General features: G+C 41.2%; 1 protein-coding gene across 3 annotated transcripts in view; it reads left to right on the top strand.

The window, feature by feature from the left end:
* CHST9 (carbohydrate sulfotransferase 9) overlaps positions 1 to 11,591 on the top strand; it is a 114,170-nt gene extending 102,579 nt beyond the window's left edge. For all 3 annotated transcript variants that reach the window (XM_067546307.1, XM_067546315.1, XM_067546324.1), the window contains one exon: positions 10,058 to 11,591. In XM_067546307.1, coding sequence (XP_067402408.1) covers positions 10,058 to 11,155 — 1,098 coding nt within the window. In that variant the 3' untranslated portion in view covers positions 11,156 to 11,591. The remainder of the gene's footprint in view (positions 1 to 10,057) is intronic.
* Positions 11,592 to 12,564: the final 973 nt, after the last annotated feature.

Consider the following 12,564-nt stretch of genomic DNA (forward strand, 5'->3'; position numbering starts at 1 on the left):
AAACATGAGGTAGATGGTATCATCCCCGTTTTACAGCTGGGGAGCAGAAGTATTTGCCCACAGTAACAGAGGAAGTCTACGGCAAAGATAGGAATAAAACCCAGATCTCTTGAGTCCCAGTCTTAACCACAAACCATCTTTTCTCCCTCTGGATAGAAGCCACCAGCTCATTTTATACAGACCACTGAAAGCTATCAGATGGTAAGAGCATTTCTTTGTGCATCCCTGTGCCAGGTTAGAACAAGTGACCTAGACAAGAAAGACGCAATATCCTATTTCCAGTCCCTTGCACTTGGTGTCTGGCCACAGAAATGTGAAACAAAAAACGTTTTGAGTATAAACATTGTTGAAAAATGCTAATTTAATCATGCCCAAAATCAGTGGGATTGTGCATGTGGAGTTAGGGCAGAATTTGGTCCTCAATGTAAGTCTCAAAATCTTTTCCAAAAAGGTGTTTTAAATTATTTTTAATAAAGAAGCATTTCAGCTACAAAACTAAAGACAGATCCTCAGTTGATGTAAATCAGCAGTGGTCTGTTGACTATAATGACTCTATGCTGATTTACAAGTCAATGGAACCATGCCAATTTACTGACTGGTCCCTATAACACTGTTGCTGCTGAATGCAGAGATGCCTGGGTACTGTATTACCTTTCTCTGTCCAGAAGCCGGGTTAGTCACTAGCATTGAGCTGAGTGCCCCTTTGAAGTGCATGTGATAAGCTGAAGATGACAATTAACAAAAAGTCTAAATAGTTATAGTTGTCTTAGTGGTTTTTTAATTCTGTTGCAGAAATATACCTTACTTTGCTAGTTTGTGGTAACCACAGCCCGTTAATTGGGACTTTTTCCGCTGGACTTCTCAGTGTAATTCCTTATCCTTCACGTTTTGAGCTCATTAAGGGGAAACCAAATATTTTAACTGTAAGAACCAAAACAAAAGGGAATTAATTTCAAATTTAAACAAGAATTGGCAAGTAAAATTAGCAATTAATTCCCTTCATCCAAATTACTCACATAAATATACTTGTTGAACTGGCTTGTGCAGACTGTCTCACTTCATTAACACAGATTAGTTTATGCAATCTATACATCAATCAAGAGCTGCACTGAGGGGAAGGGGAACTGGTGGTACATGTCTCTCAAGCCTCACCAGGCCCACACATGTCCTGACATCTTCCCTTGCCATGTCCACAGTCACCTTCCCTTCTGTCCTCTTCTCTCTCATTCCCTTCTGGTCCCCTCTTGTTATACCTCTCAGTCACTTGTTAGTGAGGCCTTCTTTCTCCCAGTCTTCCCTGGAATCCTAATTTTTCCAACACTTCTGCTCACAAATTAAAGGGAAATAGCCACCAATTCACCAAACTGTGTTTTAGAGAGAAACATTTAGAAGCGTCCTTATCTGTTAATTAAAATTTACTTGTGGTACTTTTCTCATTGAGACGAATTTGTCTCCTTTGTTAACTATCCTCTACTGTGGCCTTGTGGATGTTTTACAGGCAGACATTTGCATAAATCTATTCTTTTTTTAAAACAATCACTGAACGTATAAAAACTTTTATCCTAATGTTCATTTGTGCACATCAAAGATGTCATGCTCATATATTTATTTGAGCATTAGTTTTGTAGGTGCTCCATATCAAAGTAATGGGTGTGTTTATAAGAATCTGACTAGAATAGAATTGTTGTGTCCATGGTCTGAGTAAGGATTGTGGGATTTGGTTCCTTTGAAAAACATGAGTGGATCTTGATCAGCAGGAAGGATGGTCTTGTACAGTTAACATGATACTTTGAATGCTTTGGACAGAGGAAAGACAATGGAAATACAAACCATGATTATTGCATTCTGTGTATTTTCCAAAACAGGCCTGTACATTCCCATAAGGCCAGATCGTATCCCAGAAAGTGTTGAGGAAAACTGACAGAGGTACCTGTATTAAAACTAAATGCACCATTAACATGCAACTCATATACAGCACATGAGATAGTGAAATGGGTTTGTGAGGAATGTAGCAGTGGTTGAGTATCCTGAATATCTTCATTCCAAGGTGCATTAGTCTATTTTAGGATTTTGTACTGGGCCCATCAGCATAGTGTCTGTTCCATGCTGAAGTGCTTTTTTTAGAATTAGTATTGTCAGAGACTTACCCTTAATAAATTGTAAGTAGTGAAGTTAATAAGAAACTAAAGAGTAGCAAGCTTTTACCTTACATCTGTGACCAACCCTTTGTAGGTTCAACAGCTCTTAGAGGGATTTGTTTAAGCTCACTAATGCTAGACTGCAGAATTTCTATGTTATAAGGAATGATATATTTATTTATTTGGTTTCATAGTGTTGTAATAATTACTCTTTGACTCTTCCCAGTTATTCTTGGCAAATTTTATTCTGGTGTGAAAAGACTGTGAATAGCCACCATACTTAGCAGGCTTATAAAACTTATTTCTATGTTTATGTAGGCTTATGAAAGTGAGACTATAATAGCAGTGGCTTCAGTATGATATGCTGGAGGCAGATGCTATGCAAGCCCTCGACATATCTCTGCTAATGCATCTTAATTCTGATCCTTGATATCATAATTTTGGGCCTTTACTGAGGAGAGATTTCTAATTGCACCAAATTATGTGGTCATTTGACGATTTAAATCAGTGAAGATTGGGGTGGGGGGCAAATGACCAAACTAATTTTTACTTGTGACCTACATCAGGTTTAGAACCCAGGTGAAGAAGAGAGTGCACTAACTCCGTGACTTAACTGGTCCCTTTCCCACATTGGAAGCATTCTGGGGAGAGCTTTTATAGACCTTTTTTCACCCCTTATTAAGCTTCCATAGCACTTGAGATTATCTTGTACCATAGGATTGAAACTCTCAATTGGAAACAATAAGTTATGACCCATGTATTATCTTCACCTCTTATTTTTCCAACCTTACATAATACTGTAGCTCCGATTTCTATCGTGTCACTGTTTTTTCCCTGCAAGAACTAAAGACCTAGGAATATGCATTATATAACTTAATTTCTGTTTTTTAAATCCCTGGCACATGGGCTCTGTGTGTCCAATAGGGGTTCCCCCCGTTTACCCAATGCGGAGTGTCTACACCCCGTCACACAGTCGTCTAGATTCGCTGCTGGCTTAAGCAGTCACTATCAGAATTCCAGCCCACAGGGCAGCGCGGAGTAAACAAACAGCCTCTCACCCCCTTGGCCTCCTCACCAGGGCAAACAAAAGCAGTCTGGGTGCTCTGGAGCAAACAAACTATTACCCCTCCCCTGGCTGGGGCACACAATAGCACTCGAGGCCCTCTGTGCGGGGGAGAGCAAACAAACAGTCTGCCTCCAGGATCCCTGGAGACAATGCCTACTGGCAAGTGTGAGTGGGGTACAGGAAGTGTGGGTGGGGGCCCACCCTACTTCACTGGGTTCTGACCCAGGGCCCTATGCAGCAGGCAAATTCCCTATAAAAGGTTCAAGGTATTATCCCCAACACATTCCTTGGGTCACTTCCTTCCTTTAAGCCCACCTCGGACATCTTCTCGGTTGACAGCGGCTTGGCATCCCCATCGGTCTCTGCGGTTGGCTGGTTCTCTGCAGCCGAGTCAAAGTCCACAGCCTCAGTAATCTGGAGGGTTGGCGGTTCTTCTTCAGGTTCCTGCAGCACCCGTCCTTCTTCCTTAGCCTGCCCAGACTGAGCTGACCAGTTGCCTTTTTTTTCTGTTCCCTCCACAGAGAGCGTGGACAGCAGGGGCGAGGGGGGCTGGCCTCCTTGGCCAAAAGAGATTGTTTAATCTCCATGTTCCCAAGGTTGGGTTTATACACCCAGTCACAATCCCCAGTACAACTCTGAAGGAGTCTAGAGCTTGGTGATCACAAGCTTCTTTAGAAATAGAGCTGATGAGAAAACGCAAACAAATGTTCACTTTCTGATTTTCGTCAGTTTCATTTTGAGAGATGTTTCTGGCCAGCTCTGATCATAAGTGGTGCAATGACTTCCTGGCTGTTCAGAGGTATAGCATCAATAGAGCGTCCCATTCCTTGGCCAGAGATATGGGCTAACTCAACCCTATCATAAGCAGGTGCAAGCACCACAGACCTAGAGTAAAATTTACTCCCAGGTTACTCATGCAGTCAGCTCAAGGTGGTGATGAAAGAACATTTGAGGAGGAGTGTGATGGTGTATGAGAGAATACAGTAGTTAGATTTTGACAATCAAAAACCACTTTATTGATTCCTAAATTGTAGTTATTTATCAGTGCAGAAGTACACTACACAACAGAATCTTCCACTCTTTCAATTGGGCTCTAAATTTTACTATTCCTGTGAGCACATCAAGATCCAGCACTAAAATATTTAGGATGCACAACAGTGTCTGCCTTATAGATCATTACATTTTTGAAAATCAGGCCCTGGAATATCTCCCTTCCCAAGACGACATTGTCTTTTTTTGCATGGCAGGATGCTATAATTGAGAACAGTCTAGATGACATCCCACTAATGTATTCTATAGCTACCATATAACATTAATTGGATGAATTTCAACCATTCTTGGCATTAGTCTTTCTATCTCTTCCACCCAGTGGTTTGTGAAGGTACTGAGGGGAAGGGCAGCGCTGTGTGCATGAATGTAGGTCTTTGCAGCTTATTACTGCTATAGTAAGGAGAAATAATTTTGTAGGTGAGTAAGGAGTGGGGTATTTCAAAGAATAAAAGATGAGAAAAACAACATGTACACCCCCCCCTTCACCTCCAAAATGCCTTTTGTTCAGCACATTCACTGAATGGCAGGTAGCCAAATACCTTACAGTGACCATGTTAAATTCCTTTCCTTTGTATTTAGTTAAACTATTTTTAAAATCTCTCTATCTGGTTAGCTAAAGGGAAACAAGGGTTAGAATTACTGTTCTAAATTACCACAGAAATCAGACACATGGCCACTTCACCACTTCTTTTCTTTTCAAATGCGTCAAATAATGCACGTGAGTAAAGAGAGAAACTGCATAACTACTGGCTTAAGAGGCAACACTTCACTTAATTTTAATTGTCATGAGTTGCACACAACCTGTAGCACAAGTTGTCGAAACATCTCAACAAGAGACTCACTGTTTTCCACACTGATTTTGGAACCCATTTCTTTTCACATTCTATTAGAGTCCAAGTTTCTTTGACCATCAGGAACAGTGAAGCTGTAGCTTTCATGTCTAAATGTCTGTATGGAGATACCAGAGTTCCTAAAACATGACCGATCTGCAGATTATTTGCTTGCTGACTGTTGTTGGCAAGTTTTTAAGGTGTGTTTTAAAAAATTATAATTGCACCCAAAGACTTATGTTTTATACATGCAGATAATGGCCAAAATTGTCAATAGTGACCAGTGATTTGAGGTCCCTCAATTTTGGGGTGCTCAATTTAAGACACACTGAAAGAGCATGATTTGCAGAGGACGGGCGCTCAGCACTTTCTGTGGTGGGTGCTCACATCTTTGCGGTGTCTCATTCTGGACACCCAAAAATGTAAGCACCCAAAATCACTGGTTGCTTTTGAAAAACTTGGTCATAGTGACCTGGCTTCAAAGAGCCCAAGAAAGATTTTCAGTCCAGGAATGAATTATTTCCTTCTTGCCAGAGAAATGGGTGGACAAAAACTTAGAATATTCTTTCCCAATCTACTTTTATTTGGAATGTGTACATGGTTCCTGTTGTTGCATTTACACAAATGAATATCAAACAAAAAAAGCAGCAGCAAAGCTTGCAACTCCCAGAACTCCAGAAAATGGCAGTGTTCCGACCTCCAGCCAGCTAGTGGTTTCTCACACAAACACTATCACATTTCACCTGGGTCTCACTCCTCCCCAAAAACATTAAAATCCTTTAAGAGCATGTGACTGGACTGTCATTCAGTCAATGCTCTCAGCCACACGAGCGCTACAAATGCTAGGTTTGACAGTGTTGTAGGGATAACATTATCTTATTATTATTAATCATGTATACTACAATAGGGCCTAAAGGCAAACCAAGAGGGGACTCTGTTGTGCTAGATGCTATACAAACATGGAGTAGTGAAAGGTCCCTGCCCCAAAGAGCTTACAATCTAAATAAACAAGACAGACCCATTGTGGAAGAAGGAGCAGAACATAAAAGTAGAGTGAACAATGTCATAGCAGCAAATGTAATGTTAGTTCCACAATTTTTTTAAAGATCAATTTAGTTAGGTGGGGATAAGCTACATGGAAAGGAAGGGAGATGAGCGGGACAGGGCAGGGGGTAAGAGGAGCAAGCAGGGGCATGCACAAGCCGGGAGAGCACTGCCCCCCCAGTAATTGACAAGGGCACAGAACTCTTCTGGCCCAGGGGCCATGGCATGGGAGACAGAGAGCGAACTCCTCCAGCCCTAGAGTCGCAGTGCAGGGGGCACAGAGTGAGCTCCTCCTGCCTAGGGCCACAGCACAGGAGCACAGAATGTGCTCCTCTAAAAGCAGTCAAATTTAAATTCCTGCACACACCCCTGGGAGCCACTGTGGAGTGGAGCTCTTTCATGTGTTCTGCATGTGTATTTTGCAATTAAAAAAAAAAAAAACATTTGACAATTTCCCTCTAAAACACAGGGCTTGATTATCTCTCAGTTCATCCAGTGGAAAAGCATCTATTGTTCACACCAGTTAACCCAGCTCGTTACTCAGAGGCTGTTTATCTCTTCTGAGAGTTCCAGGGGAGACTTTCATGGGAATTAAGCACCTAACTGCCATTTGTGCCTTTGAAAATCACCCACCCTTGATTCACGTTCTTAAATATAGTTTCTAGCAACAAACATTGCAATCACTCCATTCTTTGTGATGCTTACAGTAATATTTATTGCCCTCTACAGTGTCATCCACTATGGAACACACAGCTCAACAGGAAAATAAAAGCAAATTAATAAAGCAAGAAAAATAATTGTACATATTTACACAATACTTTCCTTGTCCTCAGAACTTCTCATGTCATCATTTTCCCCCACGTCTTTGTTCACCGCCATATCTGTTTGGAGCCTTTTTCTTCTTCTTCTCAACTTGCTAAGAGAGGAACACTTTCAAGTGATTCCTGCTGCATATAAGTTGTTCCTGTGAAGTGTTACCTGAGGTTCCTGTGTCCATCCTGCTCCAATGAAGTATTCACTTCTGTCACAAACGCTTCAGCATTGGTTCCTACAGTTGTGCTCTCAGTTTCCGAGGTAACCACGTTGAAATGTTGTCCTCTTCTTGTAGCTCTGTTGAGTGACCATGAGGATAACTCTGAACTTGGTTCTTTGAGCATGAGGATAACTTTGAGCTTGGGTCCCAAGTGGACTATTTTTTGAGTCAGAACTGAATAGAGTCCATACCAAGGTTATAGTCACCTCCTGAAGTCTATCCTTTCTCTTGATTTGATGGAACCAAGTCAGCTCTCCAGCTGTAAAGAGTTTCCATCATACTACTAAATACTCTTATACTTTATCTAAGGGTATTTTCACATTTTCTCTGTCCAACTTATTTTTTGTGCATATATATATATATAATATATTTTCTGCATAGTCCAAATCCTTTGTTCCTTTTACAGAACGTCAGGGTCCTCAACTGATGTTCAAACATGAGGAGTCATGAGGTACCATTACAACCTCTTGATTTCTCTCTTTATTGGGTTTTGAAAAACAGCCCATTGAAATCATTAGGTACTTTTAATCAGACTCTGTCTTAGGCAAAAGCGTGTGCAAGCACATCAATAACGATGCTCTCCATTCGATACACCCCCTCCGCCAAATCATTCGTCCCCTCACTGCCTTAGTGAGGACTCTTCTTTAACCAAAAGCACCATATTTTTTACATTGTTTTTGTGTTCTATCAAATAGAATTGCCACAGAGGTTAGTTAAGGATTTTTTTAACCCCACAATGTCCAGTTATTTTAGTATCATTGAATATCCTTAATACTAATGATATAGATTCATCTATCTGCACCCAGTGGCAGGTGTGTTTCCCAGTTTCCTATACAAAATTGCATCTTTTAAATGCCAGTCATTTCCATTCCAACCAAAAGCATTTACTTTCTCTGTATTCTGAGAGAGCGCTATATATTCCATGACGGTGGTGGTTCTCGTCTAGTGAGACATTCCATTGTTTCACCAATATTCACTGTGGTATCTAAATGCCACTTGAACTTACAATCATTCACTGCTTTAATATTCACTGCTTCGGAACTCTTTTGCTTTTAGATTACACCACTCACTTGAATCCTCCCCATTCTTGGGCAAAATTTGGTCTCAATCTCTAAACATATGCATCTGGCTAAATATGAAAGGGTATTTTTTTTATATCCTGGATAAGACCAAACTGGGGCAGTCAAGTGCTTTTCTGTAATTCTTTAAATACCAAATTGCACTCTGCCAATCACTCATTTTCACTGAATTCTATACAATGGTTTTATGTTGGCAAATGGAGAAATAAGAGCAGAGTCCTTTAAAACTCTTTACATCTGTGAGAGTTTGAGGCAGTATGGAGCTGGCTGATTCCCCAATAACCTTGCTGGAAATTCCTTCTTCCCTGATTATATTGCAAGGTAGGTTACCTCTTTTTGAAACTGCTTGCATATCTATAGGCTTAGTGTCAAAATGGTATTCACAAGCTTTATACCATGCAGTATTCTCGCTGTAAATAATTTTAAAGTCATGGGTGTAGCGCATAATCCAAAGAGGTAGCACTACTTTATGTTTGAAATGCTCCCACAACTGCCCATTTTCAAACACCCCCCCCCCCCCCGGTTAAGATCGATTGTGGAAAATCAAATCAACTAGCTTGTGAATCATCCATTTGTGACAAAGGTTAGAAATCCTTTAAAGGTGACTTCATCGTTTTCCTATAGACCACCGAACTCAAGTGTTATTAGGAGTGGTTTTCACTTCCTGTAGCACCTTCCCAAACACACAAATCCAGTTGTTCCCAAACTAGGCATTGTGCCCCCAAATGGGATTGTGCCATCAGCAGATGACAATGTCATGGCAATCCCAAGTGTGCGGAAGACACCATTTTGCTCCACACAGCATGACCTCGCGTGTACAGTGTGTGCAAGGTCATGCTGCATAGAGGACATCATTTGCTCTACAAAATGGCATCCTCTATCTATACGGTGCATATGAGTTACCGCTACGTGGAAGATGCCATTTTCCTTAGGATGTTATTTTTGAGATTCAGAATACCTGTGCATGGGGAAACTCATGCCCCTGTCCAACCCCGCTGTCTGGGGTTGTGGGGAGTAATAAGGCTGAAAATGGGGTCAGGCAAAAAGTTTGGAAACTGCTGCACTAATTCTTTCAGAGCCTCAGCCTAGGCTGTCTCTGAATCACCATTCACAGTCACCTAAAGCCTGTCTGCTCTAGGAAATGTTCAAAATATTTCTCACCCAGTGTTCAATTCCTACAGTGTTAGGAACTTTGGGAGCCCTAGTGTAGTCAATAAACCACATGCTAACACCATTTTAAGCACTGTGCTGATGAGTCTTGCTCTGAGCAACCCTAATAAACACAGTTGTTTCAATGGCTGTCAGCTTGTCTACACTAGGGCTTTCAATATTGCTAACACTGGAAAGGGACCTAACGGTTAAAGCCAGCAGGGTTGGACAGGGGCATGAGTTTTCCCATGTTTAGGTATTCTGAATCTCAGAAAGACTCTTATTTTGATGGACCTACTGGACCCCTTGTGATTAAGAGGGTCTGCTGTTAGTTAGCCCATCAGTTAACCAAATTTATTACTAATGTGACTAGCGTATCTCACGTCGAAGTACTTGTGTCACACGACGCTACGTTAACTATGAGAGAGCGCTCTCCCATTGACTGAGCGGGTCTACGCAGACCTGCTCAGTCGATGCCTCTGCATCAGTGCCTGCCGCTGCCACAGTGTAGACATGCCCTAAGTGTGGTGGTAAGCTGTTCTGTGAGTTTCCTTCCCCATCTCAAATAGAGCTGATAGCACTAAATGTATTTTTCATATCTCTACCACTTTTACCACAATAATCATGTTGAAATATGCTTTAAATTTTCATTCTTTTAATGTTCACAGGATTCTAAGCTTCGACACCGAGAGGAGCTTGCCACAGCATCAAAAAATCAGACTGCAGCTGCTAACTTCAACAAACGACAGACAACTATAATCAAGGGCAAACATTCACAGGAGAAAGCCAGTCCTCTCGGTGAGGTAGCCAGCTCCTTGCTTAGCCAATTATCTGAACAGCAGAAGATGACTAAATCCCTTCTAAAACATCTTAAACAACTGAATTTACCACCAGTGATGCGCCCTTTAAATAAGAGTTTAATCAAAGATGACAGATGGAAAAACACAGATGAAGTTCAAGAGAAACGCAGATCTTTTCTTTATGACTTCTGTAAAAAATACAGTAGTGAGAACAGGCTCAGAACCCATCTTGTGCGCATGGTATCCAGAATATATGTGGAGGATAGACACAAAATCTTATACTGTGAAGTGCCTAAAGCAGGTTGTTCCAACTGGAAAAGGATTCTGATGGTGCTCAATGGACTTGCCTCTTCGGCATACAGTATTAGCCATGATACCGTGCACTATGGAAAGCACCTAAAGAAATTAGACAGTTATGACTTAAAAGGGATACAGACACGTTTAAATACCTACACCAAGACTATATTTGTTCGTGACCCCATGGAAAAATTGGTGTCTGCATTCAGGGATAAATTTGAACATCCAAACAGCTACTACCACCCAGTGTTTGGAAAGGCAATTATTAAGAAATATAGACTTGATCCAGATGAAGAGGCACTGAAAACTGGATCAGGCGTTAAGTTCAAAGAGTTCATCCAGTATTTATTGGATACCCAGCGCCCAGTAGGAATGGACATTCACTGGGAGCAGATCAGCAAACTCTGTTATCCCTGCCTCATCAACTATGATTTCATAGGAAAATTTGAAACTCTGGAGGAAGATGCCAATTATTTTTTGCAACTGATAGGTGCTCCAGCAGAGCTGAAGTTTCCCCATTTCAAAGACAGACATTCCTCTGATGAAAGAACAAATACGGAAGTTGTGAGACAATACTTAAAGGAGCTGTCTAGTACACAGAGACAGTTGACCTATGATTTTTATTACTTGGATTATTTAATGTTTAATTATACAACACCAATTGTATAGCTCTGAACGGTTTTAAAATTCTATCAGACGTTTAACGATTTTGGCCTCAAACCAGCATATTACTCTTTCCATAAAGATCTGAGTGGAAGAAATGTAACTGTTAAGTGGAGTTACCTTGACTTCATGGAGATTTTATAAACTAAAGTGACACCAACTGACACAAAATTATAGGAGCAATGCACAAAAGTGACCTGTAAACTATCTAAATTGCACTAAAATGTCTGGGGGAAAAAAGTTGCTTTTGCATTATGGATTATATTGTGGAAGCAGTAATGCAGCCAGCTGTTGCATTAGCTCAGCTAATTTTCTTGTAATGGTTTGAAAAATAGCATGGATTTGTATGTGTGTGCATAGAAATAATGTGGCGAGAGTGTTTTGAATGTATTTTTTATTGTCTGTGGGCCTATTAATAAAAATCAATGGCGAATAAGTGTTATCAGTTGCAGTGATGTACCCATTTATCATCTACTGAGTCTCTTGGCAATTTGGTTTTAAATAGAAATCCATCATGTGATGTACACTGTGATCCAAATCCTGAACCTAGTGGTCATCCTAAATGTCTGGGCAGGATCATAGGATAGAGGCTATGGAACATCCGCGGAGGTTTTCTGTGGAGGCAACATCAGTGCAATGGCTATTAACCCACCTTCACAGTGGCAGACTCTCTAACCATGCCCCCAGCAAACTGTTGCATGTGGTTGTGCACCCATTAGTTCAGGATCATTGGTAACTGTGATCGCAGTTCAGTAAAGATTGCTCTATTGCAACAGACACTACCAGCAGAATGCCTTGCACTGGTAGTGCTCTGGGTTCTGTTGCCTTTTCTGATCTGTACTGAGTTTGGGCCATCAAGCAGCAAACTCCAGAAGATGGAGGCTGCAGCAATCTGAAGTGACAGGATGGGAAATGGCCACTGTAATCCCTGAGGCAGAATTATGGAAATTGTGTACAAAATCCTATAATCCTGGTTATAAAGGGCTAGAACCTGGGCCAAGAGGGTGGATTACCCTATCTGGGACAGATATAACAAACACAGGTATATCTTGAAAACTATTGTATTCAACTTTATAAATGTCATCTTTATCTCTGTGAGCCAAGGATTGTATGCTAGCTGACTAGGGAGGGTTGTTGAGCTCCTTGAGGAACTAAGGGGTGTGTAATGCAATGTCCCAAGGCCTTATGCAGGCTTGGGCTTCCTGGGGAAAAGAGGAAGTGACTGGTTTTATATGGTTTTAGGGAACTAGGAGACAAAGGTTTTTGGGGATATAACAGACTCAAGGGCCTTCTTTTTGATTCAGCAAATGGACACAACCTTTTGTTCAAGGGAGCACCCAACCCTGTTGAAGGGTTGGAAAGACTGGAACCTGCCAGGGTCTCCATAGCACAGATGGGGAGTTACTGATAAAGCA

Source organism: Emydura macquarii, unplaced genomic scaffold, assembly GCF_026122565.2.
Source record: "Emydura macquarii macquarii isolate MOO-44397 ecotype Brisbane River unplaced genomic scaffold, CSIRO-AGI_Emac_v2 contig_212, whole genome shotgun sequence".
Taxonomy (NCBI): Eukaryota; Metazoa; Chordata; order Testudines; family Chelidae; genus Emydura; species Emydura macquarii.